General features: G+C 48.9%; 1 protein-coding gene across 1 annotated transcript in view; it reads right to left on the reverse strand.

The window, feature by feature from the left end:
* Nucleotides 1-782: 782 nt before the first annotated feature.
* The window catches only part of Pcp4 (Purkinje cell protein 4), a 54177-nt gene continuing 29705 nt past the window's right edge, over nucleotides 783-25254 (reverse strand). Inside the window, exon 3 of the mRNA XM_027929372.2 lies at nucleotides 783-1154. Within this exon, the coding sequence (XP_027785173.1) occupies nucleotides 1027-1154 (128 nt within the window). The 3' untranslated portion in view covers nucleotides 783-1026. The remainder of the gene's footprint in view (nucleotides 1155-25254) is intronic.

Genomic DNA, 25254 nt, shown 5'->3' on the forward strand with positions numbered 1-25254 from the left:
CCTCACCCTTCATGGGCTGAGAGTGCTCAGACCCTCGGCTAGACTGGGGAGGAACTGCTCCCACAGAGGGTCCCTGGGGAAAAGTTTCCCAGATCAGCTTCCAGGAGGGTCTGAGGCTAGAAGACCCATGCTGGAGTCAGAGTAGAGCCCACCCAGCAAGGACGGACCCCACTCCCCAGGAGTGAAATATTCAGGGGGTGGGAGAATAGTAGGGGCTGGGAAGAACATGGAGGGACTAATATGAATTATCTAAATAAGATTCCTTTGGCCCTGGCTACTTCACATAGGTAGCTCCAGAGACCACATCTCAGTGTGGCTCATTTCTATGGCACCTGTACCCCACTCTCTCAGGAAGCTGTTTCTCCGTGATTCATAATTCTCCAATGAAACTTCTGAGGCTTTGTCACCCCAGGATACAGGGCTGTATCATAAGAAAAAAATCTATCACCACTGCCCATAGGATGTTAGCACTCTCCAAGTGAGACAGACATGGCTGAGAAGGGATCTCTTACTCTCGGCCCAAACACTCCTAACAGAAGCCACCGCGTCCATCTCTAAGGAGACAGGGAGAAAATGGACATCTGGCTTGCAGCAAGCTCTAACCCGAGTGACTTCCTAGGTTGATACCAAGGGAGAGGCTGGGGTGGAGCTCAGTGGTAAAGCACGTGCTGAGTGTGTGCAAGGCCATGGGTTTCATCCCCAGTGCCAGAAAAATATAATTAAGAGAGATGAAAACAGGCATTTGAATCACTCATCTTAACTTCATTTTATTACAACTTCAAGGAAAATAGTTGCAGGAGAAATGAGAATGGAGATAAACATAGAGATTAAGCTACTCAAATTTTCCTTGCCTACGCCTGTCTACAAGGGTATAAATATTATGGGTTTCTGTACATGCATTTAGGTTTGCAGTGCGTGTGTGTATCTCATGTGGATGACTTCTGTCTAGGGTGTTGTTCTCTTAGTTTCTTGACAGATGATGGTTGAATTCAGGGTCTTCAAGCAGATTAGGAAGGGGGTCCCCCACTAGGACTGAGATCCAGCCTTCTTCTTCTGGAATTTTCTGAACTGAGACTGAATGGCTACCGCCGCACGTTCTGTCTCTGGTGCATCCATGTCGATGTCAAACTCTTCTTGAACTTTCTTCTGCCCATCTATAGCAAGAAAAACACAAACATGAGGTAATCGGAGCTGCAAATAGAAAACAGTGACACCCTCAGAGCTAGGACACTGCTCCCGCGTAAGACCCATTCACAAAGTGAAATGCCCTGCACGGTGGAGCAGCCCACAGTCCAGAGCCCACTGCCCTCCAGCTGCCTCAACTCGACCCTGAGCGGGGCCGTGAAAGTCAAGGGCACAGTCCGGATGCGGAGTGTGTTTTCTGTACCCGATCTTTGGTTCCTACTGGAGACAGTTTACATAAATTTTAAAAACGTTAGCTGCGCTGGTCCTTTCTCCTGGTATCTCACGTAGATATCGTCTGAATACTGCTATAGGCATTGAGCCAGTGTTAGCTGGTTTTCACAAGAGCTCTGAGTTAACCAAGTAACACGTTGAGTTTCTGTGTATACTTTTGCTGCCATCGAGGTCTGCTGATCGCAGCCTGGGTTCTTATCATCCTCGGGACACCACTGACCTTCACAGTTAGACTGAGGTTTCAGAACCATGCATTGTACTCCTCCCACGTAGGTGCGGCAATGTGTTTGCCAAGGCAGAATGCTTTAACCGATTCATAAGCCAGAGTGAAGTGACCACAACTTGGGTGAGCTGTCCCATCACGCTGGGCACCTTTCTGAGCACTGGACAATTTCCAGCCAAGTTGTAAAAACAAATAAGTAAATCAAATCCCCATCCACAGAAGAGGAAAGTCTTTAAAAATCCTCCAGTCCAGCGAGGGCCGAGGCCAGCCCTCGAGGCACAATGTCCTGTGTGTTCTTTTTTCGGTACAGACACTGGGGCCCCAGCTGCCTCCCTGCACTGCTGCAGTGGGAAGGTCTCCTGAGAGCAAGATTGAGTGATGACTTGGTGTCCCTGGGGGGAGGCCACACACTCACACTTTTTGCAAAGACCCTCAGGTACAGCCAGAGTCGGGATCCACCCCCCTATTGACAGGTAAAGTAGCAAATAAGCCCCAGAGTTAGCTCAAACCAGAACCAGGGACAGGACCCACCTGCCCTGGGACCTGGCCCAAGAGCCTCACTGCTACCCAGCACTTGCACCTGGAGCACTTCCAGCCCGGGGACAGAAAATCAACGAGACCTCCTGAGTCTGGAGAGAGAGCCCTACCCAGGGAGCAGGGTGTGCACACCACTCTGACTGTCACCAGGAAGCTCCAGCTTCTCACCAACCCTAATCTGCTTCAGCCACTTCCTCTCTCAGGGACTTTGCAGAATAACACTCCAGCAGCAGCCCTAACCACGCGGGTGGGGGACACAGGTCACTCCGGGTAAGGGAGGCTTGTTCTCTATTGCTCGCTATGTTGTCACCCCCCACAGATGGATGGATCAATGGTAGGTGGGTGGGTGGATAGATGATAGATTTAGAAAATGTGTAGGTATAGATGATATTATAGATAGGGATGATATAGAAGAGAAAGATGATAGATATAGATAACAGTTATGATAGATGAGAGATAGACATAGATAATAGGTATGACAGATGGTAGACAGATTCGGATGATAGATGTAGAAGATAGACCCATGGTAGGTAGGTAGGTAGGTAGATGCATGAGAACCATCATTTATTTCAGATAGATCTTGAATGATGTTTCCCTCGCAGACTCACATGCAGGCTCCTTGGTTTTCCTGGAGACTAAGTGGGCTCTGCCTGCAGCCCTCCCATCACATCTGAGAGTGGGAGACACTGGCTCCAGGCTTGCCAGCCTCGTTAAACTCACCGATTTATGACCTAGATCAAAGCACTGTTTTCTTCTCTCCCAGATCTCTGCCTATGCCACAAGAGCAGAGCTTTGAAGGCACCAACGTCGGGGGACATTGGGTGTCATCCTGTGTGACCCACGAGAGCCCAAACCATGCAGAGGGCGTGGGAATCATTTCCTACTGTGCCAGTTCAGTCAACCTCTTGTATTCAATCTACATTCCCAATCTGCAGGGAAGACTGTGGGTCAGGACCATCGGGAAGGGGCGGAGTTCCTGTGGCTCAAGTGGGTATTTGTAAAATGCTTAATGAATGTCGTCCCATGATCCCCGGACTGGAAGACAAGAATCTGAAATGCAGTCGCCCCAGCTCTTGTGCTAATGGAAATAAACCTTTAGTACTACTACTGTCCGTGGCTATGGAGGGCAGCTGCAGCCCTGGGAATGGTCTCTTTTCATAAGGTCCAGTCCCAAACCCCAGGAATGCAGGCATCACTGTTTAGTGAGTGCAAAGGGGAAATTCACCCCGACCCAAGGGAAGATGGAGGATATCTCTTTTAGAATTAAAATGTTACTGCAACCTGAAGTTCTTAAAGGGCCTGATTAATCTTCTCCCTTTTATAATAATGAAAAAAAGCAATAATCTCACTTTTTGACAAATGACAAATGAAGAACAGAGAATTATGTATATTTAGGGAATATATATACATTAAGACGGTAAGGACGGGTCATCAACACAAACATTACAAATTGTGTTTTAAACTGATACTTTCAGCCAAAAGTAATTTATGAATTCCTCCTTTGTTTGAAAATCCTGGACAACCTTCACAGAGCAGCCACGAGTCTTTAAGGAGTTGTTGCTTCTGGACTCTGGCACCGCCTTGGGGAGGTCTGCAAGGTCATCCAAGGACCATGAGCTCCTCCCACTGACCTGGCCAGCAATGGGTGGCAGCTAAGAAAGGACAACTCTTTAGACCTTCAGCACAGAGATCAGCACAAATCTCTAAAGGCCTGGAGATGCCTCAAGGTGGTCCTGGTGGGAGGAGTCAGGAGATGTTGCTGGTTAAAGGGGCAGGGCTTCAGGAAAAGCTGAAGCCCAGATGGAGAGAAGGGACAGGCACTAGGGCAGATGGCCAGCCTGGAGGTCAGGGGGGGCACAGGTGTGGCCTCCCACCACCGGGCCCAGGGCTTGTGACACCGGGGAGCCCATGGGAGCCCAGGGGAACTGTAAAGCCCTGTAGAGACAGACTTCCTCACAGAGGTGGGCTCCCATGCTAGGGGACTCTGGGGGCATCTCTAAGCTCTTCCACCCTGGAACAGAGGCTGTCACACACACCTGGCCAGGAAAAAGTTAAATGCAGGACTTGTGTCCCTTGCAGACAAAGTCCCCATCCTCTTTGGAGAGGCTGACCTCTCCTAGCCCCCAAACCCTCCCAGCAGAAGTAGGGTTATGGGACGCAGCTGACAGAAGATTTGGAGATTGCTTCCTACTGCTGTGTGACCCTGGGGAGGGTTCTTAGCTCCTCTGGTACTCAGTTTTCTCATTTAAAAAAGGCAGAAGTAAAAACCACTTTTGAAAAGATTAACCTACCTAGCTACCCAGCTCTGCAGTGTTAAACACAGATTGACACCTCATTACAAGGTAAACTGCAGCCCAAATGATATTGGGCTCAGCTGCATGTCCCTAATTCAGAGAGGAAGGATGCACTTTTCAGCATAGCCAGCCGCACGGCCAGTGTGGGCAGCTGTGTTTGCTGGCCTTGGCACAGGGTCAGCCCCAGGTCAGTAATACAAGCCATGAAGAATATACATAAAGGCTTGTGGACGTAGCTCAGTGGCAAAGACCTTACCCAGCGTGCTCAAGGCCCTGGGTTCAACCTCAAGTTATGCCAAAATAATTAAATAAATAAGAATATTCAAAAAGAGACTTTCCACACCAACCAGTACAGTCCACAACCCAAAAGTCTGGTGATAAAAAGCTGAAACAGTGTAGAAGAGCCTGCCCCAGTGCCCACAGCTGTGGGTGCAGGCTGCTCTGCCCCGGAGACAGCAGTACGTCTCAATTAGCAGCACAGGGAAAACCTGTGTCCTTCTCATTTCCGGACGGCAGGGTGACCATTTCCCTTTATTTCTGTTTCTTCTCATAAAAAATGTCTGAAGCTGTGTCTGGACTGGGTGGGCGCTACCTGACATTTTTATTTAAGATTCTGCTGCCCAAATTGGAAAAGCACATCAGCTACCCAGCTCCTAATGGTGACCTTTTGTCAGTCTGAGCAAGCAATATTTTACCAAAACACCCCGCAAATGTCCAGTGCTGCACGGTTTTATTTGTATCTGTCTGAGGTTCTGAAATTCTGTCAGTTCCTTTTCTGTACGAACACTCTGAAATCCTGAATGTGCCCATGAAAGTGGTCAAGAGAATGACTCCATTGAAGGAAGAGGGAAAATCCAACTTCCTGGCCACGTGCTGGGGAAAGAACAATGTCCCGTGTGCCTGGGCAGGCAGGACCCCCATGGCCCTGCAGACTCCCCCGCTCTCAAGTCCATCCCTGAAAAACTTCATCTCATCAGAAGCGGAAATTGAAACCCTACAAGGCTGAATAGTTTGCATAGCTGCTACGTTCTCCATTTACCGGTGCACCCTCTGTTAAGCGTCCAGCTATCTGTACACCTGTCCCTTATCTATCATATTGCTTGTCCTCTTTGTCTCTGTCTCTGCCCCCTCACTCCTCTCTCTCTGAGATACACAGCACAAAGCTTGCAAAACGACCCCCAAGCAACTAGGCTTTCCACACCTCCCCCGAAATGGGCAGAAACTTCACCCAACCACCATGGCACAGAGCTCTGCCAGGGGCCCAGGAAAAACCAATGCTTTGAGAAGACGAAGAGGCCTCCGGCTGAGATCTGCCACGGCCTCCCCTGGGAAGCTGCGGCCCTGTCCAGGTTAGACTTCCTGCTGCTGTAGATACTTCTTAAGCTACTTCCCCAAATACTGCCTGTTCTTTGCAGAAACTGAGACCAGAAGTTCCCTCTACTGTTGAGGGGGTGTTTAGACAGCCAGGGCAAGGTGGCAAGGGAGGAGGTTGGGGCAGGTTGAGAACAAAGGGGCGTGGAGAGGGTCTTCTGAGGAGGTCAACTTCCTGCTAGACAAAAGTGCTTGTGGACACGAGCGGGGGTCACAATCAGATGGACAATTCCCTGCTTGTGCTCCTAAGTGGGGGATTCAATAGAAAAACTAAAACAGATGCATGGACAGAGGAGGCACCAGTCAATAATAGCGAGGAGCGCACGGACAGGGAGGAGATCAGGAAAGGAGGAAATTCCGGAGACCATAAAAAGAACAAGCCAAAAGTCCCCACGAGATTCTCAGCTCTGGGGCCCTTCTCTATGGAGAAGTCTATCTCTGTATTTCTGTGGCTCTTCAATAAACCTGCAACTTTCTTGCTATCTCTGTGTCCTGTTCTTCAGTTCTTTGCTGAATGGAGACAGTGAACCCAGCGCCCCTAGATGGTAGCACATTATGCTTGATTATGTCATGAGAAAAACTTTCAGGAAGCTCCTCTTAAAAACGCAATGATAATAAGAGACTTTCTTTATTGAGCATGAAATAGAGCTTCCTTATATACCTAAATGGGTTTTCTTTTACAGATCATTTGATGGGCAAATGTAAAAGAGATGATCATAAATATAAAAGTAAGGAAGGAGCACCAGTTGAAGACAATCCCAAATGCACATTACAAGTTCCTGGTAGCATCATGACAATCCATGGGATGTCATGGTTTGGTGGTTTGAAAGACTAAAATTATGTTTGCATTTATCTGTCCCGATAAACTCTGAATCTAGTGTTGGAGTGGAAGATCTCCAATCAGTCCACAGTCCATAAACAGCCACGTGCTGAGCACCAGGATTATTCTGCTTAGGTTTCCATAACAAAATACCACGGGCCGGGGCTGAAACAATAGAATTTCATTTTCTCCGGTTCTGGAGATGGGATGCAGGTGGCAGCAGGCCGGCTCCCTGAGGCCTCTCTCTTTTGCTTGCCTGCCACTTTCCCACGGTATCCTCACATGGTGAGGGGATAGCCCTGGTGTCTCTGGGCATCCAGAGTTCCTTTCCATACAAGGACACAAGTCCTGTTGGACTAGGATTCACCCTAATGGCCCCATTTAACATTTCTCTTTAAAGACACTGTTTCCAAAACAGTCACATTCTGAGTTCCAGGAAGCTAGAGCTTTGAACGGCCATGGAGGGAGGGGGCAGGGGCACACCTCATCTAACTTTTGGACTTCATAAATTTTAAAGTAGCTTTAGAGTCTTTGTCTTGTTTGACTTATGCACCCGTTCATAAGAGCTACAAGAAGTATCCATTGTTCCTGTTCCACAAAGACTCGGAGTCTACCCTGGGTCTCGCCCAGGATTGCTCTGTACACCCTGGCCAAGGCTGGCTCAGGATCCAGGTCTTACTCCAGATCTCATGGTGATTCTGAAGATTTCTTGCACTATTTTCAGCTCCTTGGATGTATGTCAACATGACAGGTTTCTGTATAGACCAATTAAGGTCTCTAGGGGGAAAATTATGTATTAAACAGTCCAAGTCTAAACGTGTACCACAATCCATCCACCCTCAACATCAACCTGTTGCCCTAGGGGTCAGGACTTCGTATGGAATTCACTCAGTTAGCAAGTCATTCAAAAGGTTAGTATGGTCCCCATCTGAGGGTGGGGGACAGCAGAGGACACACTCAAGTCCCTGCTTCCCAGAGGAAAACAGAAAAGAGAAAGGTAAAAGCACTGGAGAGAAAGAGAATTTCAGAGATTCCCAAAACCAAGTAGGTTGTTGATGCGGAGGTCGGAAGGCTCTGGCCTGCCCCGTCCAGGTTGTCCACAAGGGCTGGGGAGGAGCCAGCAGGGAGGGGCGGAGGCCAAGACCCACCTGCCAGGAGGGGAGGGGCAGCAGGGCTCCTAATAACCTGGAGACAACACGTTTTGAAAGATTCTTCTTCTTTTATGAATTCACTATCTGAGCAGCAGACTTGAAACACTTAACATAGATTCCTTAGGAATTAACAGGCATGAAAAGGCACCTAGAGAAAGACAGAGCTGTTCCTGGATCCCCAAGCAGCCCAAGATAAAGAGTCTGAGACACACAGCATGGTTCAAAAGTCCATCATGGGTTGGAGTGGGTACAGCTCTCCGTTAGAGCTCATGCTCAGTGATGAGCAAGGCCCTGGGCCGTGGGTTCAAGCCCTAGTGCCAAACGAAACTATACCCAGGGGCTGGGGTTATAGCTCAGTGGCAGAGTGCTCCCCTAGCATGTGTGAGGCCCTGGGTTCAATCCTCAGCACCACATAAAGATAAATAAATAAAATAAAGGTATTGTATCCATCTGCAACTAAAAAAAAAGTTTAAAAACCTATATACATAAAATAGTAGCCTTAAGTTCAGCAATCTGAACCATATATAGATCTTTTTCCTAGTTTACAATGATGCAAAATCATTGTCCAGTGGTGGTTTGGGCAGTAAGTCATGAAAATAGATTTTATTTTACACACACACACACACACACACACACCATGGGCAACGCTCTCATTTACATATTTATAGTTCTCTATAGTTTAAGATTTATTTGATAGAAACAAATTACCTCCTAAGGCCTAATCCTGCAGATCAGAAATTTGTGCATAAGCAGTAAATTGAGATATAATTGTCCTGAGTAGGAGTTTTCCATCATTAGGAGTCGAAGCACATAGCGTTCTATAAAAGACCGAAGTTTTAGCACGCTATAAAGAAATAACAGTCATTTAGCTGAAGTACGCCTTGCAAATGAGACGTCTGAATGCCAAGGTTTGCAGAGCGTCCCACCTTATTTCTAAGGGTGTATTAACTGGGAAAGAGTTAACACCCATCAGTTGTGTGGCCCCTGGTGTCACTAAGCTAACTGGCCCAAGCTCTGGGGGCTCTTAGCTGGGGCCCACAGCTCCTTCACATCAAGGCCACCAGGGGCCATGCAGAGCCAGCGTGGGTTCCTTTCCAAGGACTGAAACCCTCACCCACCAAGCAGCAAGATGATAAAAAAAGCTCGTGAGGGCTACAATTTTCATCCTTTAAGCCAGAAAATAGGGCATCTAGTGCTAGGGAGAAGGTCAATTCCTTCTGAGAAAAAATTAGTAAAAGTAAATTCAAGCACCCAGCCACAGAAATGCTGGCATAGAGGATTATATTTATGAAATTCCCATTAAAAAAGGACAATATGTCCTTTTATAATCCAGAAATGAGGCACACACAGAGCCCTGGCGTCCCTCAACCTGGTGTGCTTGGGTGACAAACAGTCACTCCATTGCCTGGCAGGCAGGGGAGGACCCCCAGGCAGCTCGCGGCTCCCAGCCACTGCACATGCATTTACTGAGCAGGGGCCGCTGGTGCAAAGCATTGTAATTTTCCAGGTCTTTGCTAAGAAGCAAAGATTAATGAGCAAGGTCAGGCATTAGCAGCACCAGGCAGGGGAATTTCTGTATCTATTGTGTTCCCCGAGCCCAATAAAAACGCCATTCCAGTTTCCCCTATCTCCATTTACCAGGTTGGAGCCTTCTGTGGGGCCCACGGTCCTTTCCAGGAGAGAGCAATTATCATTCATCCTAAAATAGAGGTGCTCTGAAACCCACAGGCCTGGGCCCTGCTGTGAGGGCTCTGGTTGTCGTGAAGCCTAATTTGGTCAGCTGGAAGGGATGGCTCACTGCCGGCTTCTCTGGGCTGCCTCTTGCATCATCCCTGCCCTCCAGCTGCCACGGGCTGTGCTCTGGCTTGTGTAAAATACCTGTCCTGCCGTGCGTTCAGCTGGTCCAGGGAGTGGGGACCTGTGAGATTCAACTAGGAAGAAGGAGCTCTGGGGAGATCAACTCTCCCCCCAGAAGTCAGCAGCAAAAAGGAGACACACATACCACTGGGGAAAAAGTGGGTTTTTGTCTATTGGAAGGGCAGAATCTGGTCCTAGTGGTGTTGGTTTGCTCGGCTGCTGTAACAGAGTCCCACACCCACACCCTGGCGACACTCAAACAACAGCTGGGCATTTGCCCCAGTGTGGAGCCTGGAAGTCCAAGGTCCCCGTGCAGGCAGGGCGGTTGTCCCTCAGTTTGTGTTGGTGTCCTGGTCTCCTCTTAAAATGGCACCAGGGTCCACCTAAGGACCTTGTTTTATCAGAGTTGCCTTTATTTTATTTATTTATTTATTTATTTATTTATTTATTTATTTATTTATTTATTTTTGGTACCAGAGATTGAACCCAGGGATGCTCAACCACTGGGTCACATCCCCAGCCCTTTCTAGTTTTTATTTAGAGACAGGACCTCGCTGAATTGCTTAGGGCCTCACTAAGCTGCTGAGGCTGGATTTGAACTCGTGATCCTCCTGCCTCAGCTTTCCAAGCCGCTGGGATTACGTGTCCAATCACAATTGCCTCTTTAAAGACCCCCACCTTGGAGGAAATGGCACTTACAGCTTCCACACGTGAAGGCAGGGACTCAGTTAAGCCCATCACACCAATCAAAAGGCCTGCCTCGTTCAGAGGAAACCAGGGATGAGCAGCGAGGCAGGATGGGAAACAGCTTGACCGGGGACAGCAGGAATTCAAGCCCAGAGTCTTGACCGTGGTTCTGAGGTTCCAACCTCCCTCGCAGTTGAAGGGAGATGAGCAGGAGTCAGGCATGTTTTCTCGTGAGGCTTGTGAGTTGCGGGAGGAGCCGTAGATGCAGTTGAGGAGCCGTAGATGCAGTACTTGCCACCCCAGATGCTGGCACGCAGGCCAGTCTGCCCAGCCCCTCCCTCCACCACGGGGACTGAAGACAGGACTAGAGCTCTGCTGGCCAGGTCAGGATCCGGGAAGGCAGAATGCACCTGAGAAGGCAGAACGCTCCGGGGATGGCCAAATTCAGGAAGACCCACCTCTCTGGCACAGAGTGGGGTTCTTGGGGGTGCCCCACCCACTGCCCATTGCTGGCGCCACGTGCCAGGCAGCCTCAAGAGCAGCCTGGCTCCTGCTAGGACCATCCACCATGTGGCTTCCATCACCCAGGCTGCCTTCCAGAACCTCCGCAAGGCATCAATGCCCTGTCATAGCACCCTTTGTACCAAGACTCGCAAGGGTGGCTTGTGTGGCCTCTGTCACCTCCTGCAGCCACCCAGTTTACGCAGGGTGGGGAGGAGAAGAGCAGAGATACAGGGAGGGCATGAGCCCTGCTTTCAGAGATGAGACCTCAAGCTTTCCTTGAATTTGCTTGAAGAATGTGGGTGTGTCTTGGAGGAAAGAGAGTACTGGGAACCCTTAGGAGTGGGGAGAACACACCAAGGGCTTTCTTGCTTTCTGAGCACAGAGAAAGAACTGGAATTCCTCCCCTGGAATGGGGAGCTAAGTCCTTGACAGCCAACACGGAATATTGTCATTTGCCCTCGTCGCCCTTCCCCAGGGAAAAGCTACTGCTGTCAAGGGAATGGAGAACACGTGAGTCACCCACACTCCAGGCACCCTCTGCAGGACAGCCAGCCGTCCAGTGCCCCAGCCACTCCAGCAGAAGACGCGGATAGGTCTCCTTGACGCCTCTGTTGACCCCTTTTTTCTTAGCTATAAAATCTCTGGCTTAGGGTTGAGCACATGTTTACCCAAAGAAAATTTCCCAGCCTCCTGACTATTTCATACGGTCATGCAATTAAGTTCTGGCCACACGATGTGGTCATAAAATAAGGTACGCTGCCTCACTCGGGTCCATCTTCTCCCCTTGGCCACACACAGGCTCCTGCTTTGAACATCTCTCTGATCCCATGGCCGTTTCTTCGTGGCCTTGATTTTAAGAACCCCAATTTTTACAGAAATGTTTCCTTCGGCTGGGGGCGGGGGGGCGGGGGCAGGTGGGGAAGTGCTGGGGAATGATATTGGCCACATTATATTCCTATGTTGTGTGCATGTTAGAATACAAAGCAACAAATTCCACCATCATTTACAACTATAAAAAATGCACCAATTAAAACAAGGGAATCAAATTAATTTTAAAATCCTCACATTAAAAAAAAAAAAAAAGCCATCTCTGGTAGTGTGTGGTGTCATCCCAGCCTTCCAAGGCCCCGCCACCCTGGGCCCTGCTGTCAGCTGAGCCACTGAAGCCCTATCTCCCAGGACACCTTTCCACCCTGGCTCTTCAGCCCTGAGCCTCTGGCGCTAGGCTCTTTTCCTGTGCATATTATCGAGGATTATTGTGCAGTCTTACTTATATGCAAATGGAGGGTCCATTGTGTGTGGAATTTGACTTTGGATGCAAATCTCTGATTGGTCTTGAAAATCGTTCTGCAAAGCACAGCCAGGGCCAAGTCCATCTCATACCCAGCAGAACTGAGCTGAGGCAGGCACCACTCAAAACCTCACTCCAGCCAGCCACCAGCCTCCCGCAAGCCTCTCTGCAATCCCTGCACTTCTTATGGGTCAAGAGGAGCAGGAATCAACATCACTGCATGCATCTGTGACTTCTCCTATTTCAAAACATCCTTCAAGCACTCCCAACCAAGTCAGGTGTGTGCACAGGAATGCCACAGGGCAGGGACGGGTTTTGCACAGAGGTATGCCTATATCCATAATGTGCCTTTTTGTCTAAACATAAATGTGTGCCGAGTTCCAGGAACTGCTGGCCTGTGACAGTAAACTCCACACTCCCCAGACCTGCAGCCACACCCTGCACCAACTGGCCTTCTCTTCTTCGGTCTGAAGCCAAGTCCTCTCACCTCCGTGCTTTGGTGAGATGCTCTATCTTCATGGCCAGGTACCTGCTCATTGGTGGGAAATCTCTTTTTAGAGATGGCTCACCTGGAGTTTGGGGCCTGTTTCTACGTACCAGGAAGGTGGGTTCACATATCAGAAAAGGAGAATAAAATAAAACTAAATATACAAGAAGGGATAAATCCAGCACTATTCTGGCTAGGTAGCTGAGCCACATGTAGTACCTGGGCTCAGAAAGTTCAACTAAGGAGTCAAACTTAGGTTTTGGCTTTCATAATAAACTACTAGTTTTGACAACTAATTCCAAGAAACGGAGCAAAGCTCCAGACTTCCTTCAGGCTGGTCCTGGGGAGAATGCAGCGGCTGGCCCACCATCCGGCCCTTCAAGATGCCGCCCTTTGTGGGTTCCATCAAAGCCTCCTCATGTAAAGAGTTCTAAAGGAATGAAAATAAAGCAAAGCATTTTCCTTTATTTATTTCAAGAATTCCAGTCCAGGCATGGTAGCACACACCTGTAATCCTGGCTAGACAGGAGGCTGAGGCAGAAGGATCCCAAGTTCAAGGCCTGATTCAAAAATTCAAAATAAAAAAAAAAATTAAAAGGGCTGAGGATGTAGCTGGGTGGTAGAGTGCTTGGCCAGTACATATAAGACCCTACATTCCTCTCGCAGCCCCAGAGGAAAGAAAAGGAGAAATTCCAGAGACAGAAATTCCCAGTGTCACACCACAGTTATACAATTTTGAAATTGTTTTTTTTTTTTTAAAAAGCACAATTTTCCAAAGGCCCAGCATGAAAATATTGCTTGAAACACTCTGATCACCAACAGAGGTAAGGAGCCTCTCTGTCTAGATTCAAGATTTAAGCGGTGATGAAATACCCATTTGGGGACTGCAGGAGCTCAAGGAGACACTGACGGAAGCTGGTTAGGGGACGCCATCACAGGAAGGAGGCATCGAGGGGCGGTCACATCTCACCTTTCACAAAAGTCATTTTAAACTGAATCCAATAAATGCAGGGCGGGGAATTCTATTTCCCCAGCGTGGTGGCCAGTGTGACCTAATGGGCTGTCTCTAGCCTGGCCACATAACTGGCAAGACCGTAGAGTTTTGTTCAACTCTGGGATGGGAGACCCGCGTGCGACAGTGTCATATCCACACGTAGCTCTCCGTGTCCTCTAAGACCTCACTCATCTCATCCCTCCACAAACCAACCTGGCCCAGAGTTTCAAAGGTGCAGAACGACTCCCGCACACTGGCCACAAGTCCAGAGGCTGATTCCTAGAAAGGGCAGGACAGCGTTTTTCAGGTGCTGACAGGTACCCATCATTCCCTGGACACGGGCCCAGCAATGCCTGGAGCCAGGTGGCCCTGTCCAGGCCCAAGGGTGAGACAGCTAAAAGTTTCTAACGATTCTATGCACCACCTCTGTCTCTGGGACAGTGGACAGTGGCTGTCTGACCTGGGCTCACCTGCAGGCCAGTCCCAGCCAGCAGCCTCCCTGCACACCTGAAGCACCCTCTGGAAGTGTCCCAGGCCAAGACACCTGCTCCGTGGTTCACACTCAGCTGGTTGGAAATGTAGGGGTTTTTCCCCAGATAAAAACTGATTTTTCCCATTTAATTGAAATAGTGATTTCCAACAAAACAGCTGTGTCACAGTCATGTGTTCACAGCCTATGACAATGCCATTCAGATCCTGCCCATTCTACCTTCCTTCCCCTCTCCGGTCTCCACCAAGGAAAACCACCGCCCTTCTCCTTTGAGCTCACAGGCAATATTCCTGTGATACGTGCAAAACAAAATGAAAAGAAGTCAAAATGCTGGAGTGACCCAGGGAAGAGAGCCAGCCTCAAATTTGTAAAGAGTCAGAATTAGAAGTGGGGAGAGGGTTAAGATGACATTGTCCCCTGTGGGACTATAGCTGCTCGGGGTGCAGTGGGTCACTGGGGGGTGGGGGGGCTGGGGCAAATGCTTGAAGCACAGAATTGCAGGGGTGGAAGTAACTTTGGGATTCACGCCACCCCATCCCTTCAGCAGCAAACCAAGGTTCAGACACAGTCTTTGGAACTGGCCTCAGGACCAAGCAGGCTCAAGGTGCTACTCAGGCTGGCTAAAGAGGACAGAGGATCCAAAGGCATCTGCTAACACGCCTAGGTTCTGGGACCAGTGTTGCATGGTGTCAGCAAGCCCATGGATAAGCCCAGCAAAAGCTGATGCCAAGCATCTTGGGGGGTTTTGCCTTTTTTTTTTCTTCCTATGGAACGATCATTGAGCCCAGAGCTCCCCAGGTGGAACACCCAGAGCACTTTCTGTACCAGCAAGTGCATCATGATCAACAAAAACCTCTTTCTGGGCTCCTTCAGATGTTCCAGGCCATTTTCAAAGCATACTATAAAAGCACCTTTATTATTATTATTTTTTTAAATGAACCCGTGGGAAGTTTCACTTTGGTGAGCACACGTCAATCCAAACCGCCAAAGCTTTTATGTTTGCACTGAAACACCAAAACTCTAAATCTAAGAGAGGGTGGAGACCAGAGGACTCATCTGTGATCCCTGCAGCTGGCGATCCTTGCACAGTGGAGGGTGACTCCTTCACTGCCCTGGGGTCCTGTGAGCTGGCTGCAGTGGGGGTGACTCAGATCACAGTCGCTTTGCTCCTCAGACCCAGCCACCCAAGCATTCTCTGACATCCAAGGAGACCTGGACTTCTTAATGAGCACAGAGCACAGCTCAAGTCCCAATTACTTTCAGGGTCTAGGATGATAGAAGGGTAGACAGAGAAGAACGTGTTTTCTATAGGAGAAGCTAATTGGCCAAGCACAGAAATAGCCCCCAAGCTTCCACCCACATAACGATACAGTGTTTTCTGAACTGGTGATGGAGCTCCATGGCTGGCTTCCCAGTTTCCCCTCTTCTCCTGGTCCAGCCGAGTCTAGCCAAACAACACTCTTTCAGCTGATCACTAGGCTACACCATGAAAAGGGGAAGAAGCAGTGGATCTAGCAAGTCTGGGTCCAGGACCCAAAGGAATCCAGGAAGTTTGTAAGAAGCATCTACCACTCGGTACAGGTAGAACATTCCAGGAAACACAATTTTTTTAAAAAATCTTATTAAATTACATCTAGTGATATGCAAATAATTCATACTCTTCTCACAAGGAAAATGAGGGAAATGATATGATAGACACGGCAGAGCCAACCGTGAGGGGACCGTGTGGGACCTTCCCAGGAGGAAGAAATAGTGAAAGTCCAGAAACACAAGGTACAACTCTGGAAAGATGATAATAATGATGCGAATACCTTTAAGCAGAGGCTGGGGAAGCCAGGTGCTAAGTTATTACATTTAAAATTCAGCGACCCTACAGTGGCGCAGGAAAGAACAAGTCTCCTGGGGTGGGGAAAAGGGGGGGAATGAAATTAAAAGATGTATTTAATTAAAAGGAGATGGTCCTTGCTCACATTTTGAAGCAGTTGAGCTTGCAGTCTAGTTTGAAGTTTAATTCAAGGTTCCAAAGCTGAGTCGTCCAGGAGGGACCTAAAGGAGAGCAAACCTCCTTGATCCTCTCCTCTCCTCTGAAATGCTGGCTGCAGGAATCAGGCTATCTCCCAGCCCGAATCCACATCACCCCCCAACCCACCCCCAGCCAGGGGCAGCAGCCATTCAGCCCCAGGGAACACCTGGAGCCACCTGCAGGCCTACCCTCTGCCCACTTTCCTAGGGATCAGGGCAGCTGGGCGGTCTTCCTGGACTCCCCTAGGGGCAGCTTCGGTGCTCCCAGTGGCCTCAGGAAGCCCATGGTGTGTGCCCGTGCTGCTTCCTGCCCCAGCCACAGAGCCGCCCTGTCACACCCCACCCTGTTGGGTCCCTCACCCCCAAGAGTCTGGAAGCTGCCCTCTTTCCTCTCTGCTCCACCCTCTGCCATCGACCTGGGATCCATCAGGGGTCTGTTCTGGTTGCTTCCTAGTATGCACCCCCAGCCAGCGGGCCTCCCCCATTGCTTCTGGATGACACCAGAGGTGGGCAGAGGGGCTTCAGCTAACAAGAACATATCTCCACCTTCACGGGAGCAGCCTAACAGCTCTAGGCACGTCAGAGCTGTCCCCGTCCCAAAACAGGTCTGACTGCCCTCCTTCCTTTAAATGCATCAAGCCAGCCAAGGACACTAATAAAAATCAAAGGGGTGGCGTCCATGGGACATGTTTATCTTTTTTGTTCTTTCTTTCCTCTTTCTTTCCCTTTCTTTCTTTCTTTCTTGAAAAAAGCCAATCCAAAGTTAGTGTAGAAATCACTCTTGCTGAGAATTTTTAGAGTATAAGAGGCTCTTTTTTTTTCAGTTAGAGATCTGATGGGCAGAGACGACCTGTCACAAGGGTCAAGGAAGGACGTGCATTGAGGAAGGCTAAAAACAGACCCCAGACCCTGGGTACAAGTGAGGTTTCATTTCTTGCCTCCAGATTCACTCCCCGCACCTTCCCCGCACCTTCCCCGCCCCATCTAACCCCAGCTCTGTGGCTTTGCTTGGGTCTGTCAGTGGTGGCCCCAGAGGTGACCAGAAGGCAGAGAGGGAGGTCTGCCTCTCTCTCTCAGATTGCCACATAGTGTATGAAATATCCCCTTACATTCAAATTTCAGATTAAAAAAAATCAGTGTAGCTATTCCAAACATTGCATGGGATACATTCAAAATGGTTTGCCTTAGTCTGTTTATCTGAAATTGAAAGCTGAGCAGGCATCTTGTATTTTTATTTGCTAAACATAACCCTATGCCATGACACAGCTGTGCCCTTCAACAGAAGGTCATATGGCCTGTCAGGCTGTCCCCGCCCAGACCCCTCCCTGGATTCTGGTTCCCTCTCTACAGGACCTGCCACTACTGTCCTCAGATGGTGCCCTCAGCCCAGCACACACCTGTGCACATGCCCTTTGCAGCAAGCTCTTCAAGGACCCAGCTGAGCTGTGCCATCTACTTCCTTCCAGGACCGTGACTGACACATTCACCCTCAAGGACTTCCTGTCCCCCCCAACCATTGTGTTTTTAAAATAGCCCATCATCAGCTCTGATTGTGGTGTGTAGCACATAGTAGGTGCTAAGAGGATATTTCATGAGTGAATAAATAAACAAGTGAGAGAAGGGAAGCTAGTCTACACTGTGATGCAGCATCCCTCTCCTGGTCGCTAGGGGTCTAACAGGGCATCCTGAAAAAACGTATTCTAAGCAGCACAAGTGGGACACCCCAGGATGCACGAGGGGGAGGGATGGGGCAGAGGAACACCCCAGGATGCACGAGGGGGGGATGGGGCAGAGGAACACCCCAGGATGTACGAGGGGGGATGGGGCAGAGGAACACCCCAGGATGCACGAGGCTAGGGATGGGGCAGAGGAGGGCGGTGGTTAGCCATTATCAGCGGTGTGGGTGTGTTCTGGTCAACTATTGCTGTGGAATGAAGTGTCCCAGAATTGAGAAGTCGAAACCCAAAAATTGACTCTTTTCTCCCAGTTTGTGGGCTGCCGGCTCGGGTGGCCGCCCCCCGCAGTTGCAGTCAGAGGATCCTGGTGCTGCGGCCATCTGAAGGGCTCTTCAGCCACAGGTCTGGCACTGGGCGGGGACAGCTGGTGCAGTCATGGTTGGTTGGCATCTCTGCATGCGCTGCTCCATGTGGCTGGCTTGGGCTTCCCACAGCGGGGTAGTTCAGGGCGGTCAGACATCTGACATGGCGACTGGCTTCCTTCACAGGGTGCACTCCAGAGCGGGAAGTGGAAGGTGCCTATTCCTTAGGGCCGGGCACAGAGGCTGCCATATTTCCCTTCTGCCATGTTTGTTTGTTTTTTGGACTAAGGAGTCGCAGTCACCCAGATGCAAGAGCAGGGGGCTTAGAACTGCCTCTCCATGTGTCCAGGACTTGGCAGCCCTCTTCCCACCACGAGGTACAGTGCCAAGTGAGAAATCATACGAAATTACAACCAGAATAAAGGAATCCAGGAATTGTAGCCAAGACCATTAAAAAGCAAGGAAAAATAAAAACAGCAGGGAAGTTTTATGCCCTTCATTTGGGAAATTGATGAGATTCAAAGTAATTTTTTTCTTTTACATTTATTCACATTTATCATATGCATAATTTATTTTCTGGTCGTAAGTTTTTATTTCTTTGTTTCTTTCTGGGAAGCCTTTTCTTCTGTGCATCCTCGTCTTCTGGTTGAGGAGCAGTCTGTTCCTTCTTGATGAGGATCATCTTGGTGTGGCAAGGGAGTTCACCTAAGGACTGACCTGACTTTGAGCTCTGCAAGGACAGTTCCCTTCTCTTGGACGTGCTGGACGACCTGGGAATCTGCACCTAAACCCTCTAGTTCAGCTGAATCACTCTGCATGCAAAGAATGTGCAAAAACTCTTTTTAGGTCACTGGCCATGGTCTGTCCTGGGCACAACTAAGACCCATGCTCTACCCCTGCAAAGGCACCTAATGATGGCTTTCAGATACTTGGTGGCTTTTTGGATATGCATATCTCCACGGCCTGGACAGTTTCTCGAGTGTTCTTAAACCTGAGCATTTAAGCCTCTTGATTTGCCTGATTTTGTGGGGTTTTCTGGATCAAGAGAAGGGCAAACCATTTTCACAGACCACCTCAGACCCTCAAATGAATTATTAACACCAGAACGTCACCAATGATCCATTCACTGTGCTAAAGCAGGACAGTAGTTTAAAAGTGTCGGAAAGAAAACAGCTTGTGAAATGAATGATACACATTTAATTGCCCTTTTTAAAAAATCAAGTCTGTTTGCAACGCTCGTCACAGGCCGGCTTCCTGGTCGGGTGACTGAGCAACACGCAGGGGGCTTCGTCTAACGCTCTGCTTCTCACTTCCTAACAAGGGGCCCTGTGCTTTCATTTCTCACTGGGACCTACAGAGGATGCAGCTGGCTCTGTCCTTCATGGATAGTAAAAAAAAAAAAAAAAAAAAAAAAAAACAGAGAAATGACAAACAGGACAATAGGGAATACGTTTGTTGGAGTCTTGCCTTCAGAGCATGGGAGGGGGCTGGGTGAAATTGCTGTAATTTCCACACCCACTCTGCTGTGTGGTGACCCTCAGCTGCTCTCCCAATGCCCCAGAGTAAGTCGCCTGCCCTCCAGATGGCAAAGCCACAGTATCACCAGCCAGTCTGCTGGGCTAGGCTTTAGCATAGGGCCCAAATAATACACACTCACATTCTGAATTCTTAAAGAAATGATTCAGCACTGAACATGTTCTCAGCTTGACTAAAACTAAGAAAATTTGTGCCCCTCCTGGAAACAGGAAAAGTACCATTTGGGGGAGAATAAAATATACTGGGAGCAAAAATCACCATGTCTGATTAAACAGTCCAAAGAATTGACCCAAATCTTCCAAGATTAATGAGTATTGATTGGAAACTCCAATTTGCTTCTGATTAAGAAGGCTGGGAGAAAACGATCCATCCGTTGAGTGGGATTTACACAGCTCCGGACAGTCCCCAGATGCTGTCCTGGAAGGTACTGGAAGGTATGCTGGAGAAGAGCTCAGAGCAGTCTCTCTTCCCTGCAGGATGTAGCTGGGAAGACAGATCCAGCCCCGAGAGGAAGACGCACCTTCTGCAGAACGTCAGCTGATGCACTGGGGTCCGGAAGGAGCATGGGCACCCACACACTTTCCTAGCCCAGAGGAGTCCCACCAATGCCAACCTACAAACTGGATCCATCTTCCCTGTGGAGCAGCGGCAGTTCAAGGTGGCTCTCACTTCCAGAACTGCCGGCCAAGGGTCTCCCTGAGATGTCTTTGCCTACTTAAAAGAGCAAAACATTTTCCAGCCCATGAGAAATATTGTCTCCGTACAAATTGTTAATTTAATGTAGAGGAGACCAGGGGTTTGAGCTCCTGCACTAGGCCCAGCAGGCCCAATCAAATGGAGTCCCTCCTGCTGGAGTTGCTTATCTGAGCTTCTGAGAAGCCAAGAGGGAGGGAGGAGAACTGCTGGCCAGCCCAGGTCAGTTCCAGCTGGCATGGTGAGGAAGGCCCCTCTACTCTCCTCTGTTCAGGGAGGTCACTGAAAGACCAGTCTGCTCTCTGCTCTGTTTCTGCTTTTGTTCACCCTCCTGTCTATAAAACCCGTCTCCTCTGCTCCGCTCCTCCGACCCATTCTGTTTCACACGTGGAGGTGTTGCCAGCTTCTAGAATTGCAAATAAAAGCCAACTGAGATCTTTAAATTGTTGTGATGTTCTCTTTTGATGAAATAATGGATTAACCTAGACATTCCTGTCGTCCCGTTGGAGTTGGATTCTGAAGGACCAGCCTTGCCCTAGTTGAAGCCATTCCATGGGCCTAAGAAGATCCTGATAGCAATCCTCCGGCACGCTCCATGACCTCGGCTTCTCACCCGGGCCCGTGGGCCTTCTGTGTCGGATGTGGAGTAAGGCTCGGTCTGCAGCTGCCTAGAGTTACCAATGTTCAATCTCCAAGAGAAGGAAAGGAAGGAAGGGGAGGAGCAAGGGCAGGAGGGGAGGGAGAGGAGGGGAAAGGAGGACACCGAGTACATCGCTTCAGTGTTTTAACTGTGAAAACTAGCCTGCCTGTGCCCGTCCTTAGCCTGAGGTCACCTGTATCTGCCAGAGACTGTTAACCCCATCAGTGGCAGTGCTGTGGGGACATGATTTCCAGCTTGACCAAGATGCTGCCTGTTAACCTCACCCTGTTCCAAGGGTCCAGGCCCCAAGGGGTTATCAACAAGTCTCTGGTCTCTGGTCATCAGAGAACTCATGACAGAGAAGAAACGGAGAAAACCTGGTGGGTGGACCTCAAACCAGGTGACCAAAACCTCTCTTACAGGATGACCTTGGGGAAAACCCAGGAGCTCCAGAGAGACCTCTCCTGAGACAGCCTCCCAGTCCTCTCAAGGCCACCAGGGCCCAGAGGGAGGGAAGCACACGAGGCCACTTTCAGACTGCGCAACCCGTTCAGAGGCAAAGGATTAGACCCAGAGACAGCTACAGATCTCCACTTCTGTTAACAAGGTGTCAAGCACAGACAGCGGATTAGAAGCACTGTGTTTATCTGAGGTTGTACCTACTCATTGATGTTATTATAATGCTCAAACTGAAGGGCAAACAAATTTTAAAAAGTCACTCTTATAACCAGAATCGATGGTAATAAATGCGTTGACAGCAGCAATCCACGGAATAACCTTCACCGGGGTTCACTTGGTGCACAGTTCACATCTCGAGCAGGCTTGTTGGAGCCCCGATGGGTCAGAGGCCTGCTTAATAAGCAATCACAACGTCGCCCTTTCCCCATCTGGATAAATAGCAGAAGCCACCTGTGCATCTGCCTCTTCCTTTTGGAATACAGATTCATGAGAGTGTCAGAGCCAACAGCACAAAGGACTCTCCCCTGAGTCCCAGCCACTCCTGCTTCAAGTGTTTTTCTCTTTGTGGTAGCTTAAAATATGGGGTGGGGGGAGAAGAAAAAGAGCAGAGGGACCCAGATGGAGACCAGCATTTTCTGAGTTTCCTGTGAGCTTCGTGTGGCACGCACAGCAGCCCTCGGGGTCTCTCAGCTCAGGGGGCCCCAGCTCTGCAGCACCGGTTCCACTGCAGATTGAAGGCTTTGTGGTCTGGAAACGTGAGCACCTAGAGATGGGAAACTGCAGGGAGCTGCCTTCCCCCGGTGCAGCCATAAACTTATAAACAATGCGTCTCTGATTCCTGTCACTGCTACACACTGTAAGCTGCTTTTGCCTTTTTCCGGAGATTTGTCCCAGCATGGTAAGTTTGCATCTAAGCTCTTAAGATGTGTGCAGAACTGGCATATTCGTCCTTGGGGTAGACCAGGCTGCACGCCCCTGGCCTCCGGGCACCTTGACATTCCAGCCCACAGGAACAGCAAAAGTCCCAATTGCCAGCTGCTGCTCTTCCCTGCATCTATCCTCATCTCTGACCTGATCACGTGCCATGTTTGAATCCGAACAGAGCCATGCCGCTGTGGGAGGCTCTTGCAGGGCATCAGCCCTCTGTAGCCCTTGTAGCAGCTGCATTTCTGCCTCTAGCCTTCCACCCTAGCTGGGTGTGCACAGGGGCAAGGTCACCCAGGGAACGCCTCCTGCCAAAACTGACCTTCTCCTGGACATGATAATGCCCTTCAGCCACTTTCTGTCCCTGCATCCAACATCAGCTCCCCTTGCTCCCAGCTGACCACCCACTGTCACACGGGGTTTCACCTGACACATGCACAGTGCCAGGAGAGACAGGAGTGCATCCCAGGTGAAACCTGCCCAGTCAAGGTGTGGGTCTTGGGAGTTCACCATGCACCAAGACCACCAAATGGTAAATGCAAGTATGTGGTGTCTCCTAGGTGGCCTCTAGCTGGTGATGTGGAGCCCAGGGGCAGGGTTGGAGTGGATAGTGCTCTGGAAATGAGCATTTGGATTCTAGTTCTTATTTTAAAAGTCACTTGGCTTAGTTAGTGGAAGTGTAAATATGTCTATGAACACAGGTCCTCCTCAATTGCTGTCTCTCTCTCTCTACTTTCTTGATAGCAGAAAAATAAGAAAATGACTCTGTGTGAACCTGTGATGGGTTCCCTCAAAATCCAAAGGTGAGAGGAAGCTAAACTCCTAAGGCTTGGGTTTTATTCAAAATGGGGGGAAATCTTGGCACAGCTGCATTGTATCTCACCTCGTATTAGCAATCGTGTAATCAACCATACCAAATCAGGCTGCATTTCACAAGCTCCTAGCATACCCCCACACCTACCAAAGCCATCTCAAGTCAGGGCTCTAGCTGCAAGAGGGGACACGCCTATTCAAGCCCCGGAGCCCCTGCCCTCTGCAAGGCTCACACACCAGGAAGACACAGCAGTTGTCGCAAGGCCCCTGGGCAGCTCTGGGTGATGCTTCCCTGCAGCGGGGACTTCAGGGATTCTTCCCTGGGAGCAGATGTGTTCCTAGCCTTCCGCCCCCGAGTCAGAGCCTTTGGAAACAAATGCATCACAGCTCACCGTCTTGAGAAATCCCTTCCCATTTTAGAAACTCAATTTAGCTTGGGTAAGCCTCCACACGCCATCGGGAGGCTTAGTACTCATAAATCTCTTCTTCCATCTCCTCCGGAAATGTGTCTACCTGTGCACAACAACAAAGAAATCTAACTCCTGGGGTCTCCAATATCAAAATCCACATCAAAGTATCCAGGGAAATTACTGTCTCATGAAAACATCCTTTGACTGTGTCCAAGCAGATAATGTGTGAGAAATAATCCAGATTCAGATGGCTGTGTCTGTACTTAGAAAACATGTGTGACTTTCACTTAGGCTTCTAGATGGACAGAGATTTGTCACTGGAGTTGCCCAGGTCCTGATGAATTTCTTTTCAAAATTAAAAAATAAATCTATAACTATTATTTCTGAAAATTCTGTATCCATACTGCAGATGATTCTGCAAAACCTAGAGCCATGAGAAAGGTCTGGATTGTTGGGCTGTATATTTAGAGACTGAGATCTTGGAGAACGAGGAGGAGTCCAGGGACATTCCAGCTGTGTGTCAGATTTCTTGTCAATAAATACCATGACAACAAGAATTACAGAAAACCAGATTCCCAGCTAGAGCTCTCTCGAGATAATTTTTAACTAAGGTAACAAAATTCCAGCAGCCCAAGAATGTACATACCCTCTGAAATGTTAATGCTCCTGACCTAACATCTTTTATGATACAATTTCAAAGCACCTATCAGGTTTTTTTTCTTTCTGTGTCAAGCTGAAGCCTCAATTAAATTTATAGAACCTGGGACAAAAACAAGCTGGCTTGCAGATGGCTCTGGAAGGTGGGAATGTTCGCTATGGTTAAGCAGCTACTGTCGGAATGCCATGGTGCTTTGGGGTTTCACAGGGCACACTTCCTCTCAGGGATCGCTCTCCTTGCACACACGAAGGCAGCGTCATTTGATTTTAATGGGAAACACATTAACACCACAGACCGCCCTGGACAGCTGGGGCGACAGTAATATATTTTGAATTTCACTGGTGTGCAATATTAAGTTAAAATGGAAATTTCAAGATTTAAGAGATTAAGTAACAGATTCTTTAGAAAAATGACCCTTGGCCCACCTCTAGAAACGTCTCAATCTGTGCTGTGCCATCGCACAGATTGCACATCGCAAAGAACATTGTCTTTGTTCATTTTTAGTGGCAAAAGTCTCAAAAAAAAAAAAAACATTGACTATTATAATTATATATCTTGTGCATAAAGTATACATAAGCAGTTTTACCTAAAATCAAGGTAGAGCATGGTGATAATAATTTAGATTTATACAGTGACACTATCCTATAATTATCCAATAATCCCTAGTTCCCCTTTACCACTCAGAGGCAAATATCTTTTAATATCTAGAATTATATAATGAAGAGCTTTATTCATAGCGTCTTCAATTTTTCCATTCGATTAATTTTTATACCTCCGGAAAAGGCTCACTCTTGTTTCCACTGGTGTTTCCGCCGGTTTTCAGCTGAAAGATCTGCCAGCGTTGGAACGGCAGAGAGTCCCCTCCTGGGTGATAGCTGACAGATCCCTTTGGTGCAAAGCTGGGGACCTGGCTGTGCCCACCAGGACTGGTAGGATGCC

Source organism: Marmota flaviventris (genome assembly GCF_047511675.1).
Source record: "Marmota flaviventris isolate mMarFla1 chromosome 8 unlocalized genomic scaffold, mMarFla1.hap1 SUPER_8_unloc_2, whole genome shotgun sequence".
Taxonomy (NCBI): Eukaryota; Metazoa; Chordata; class Mammalia; order Rodentia; family Sciuridae; genus Marmota; species Marmota flaviventris.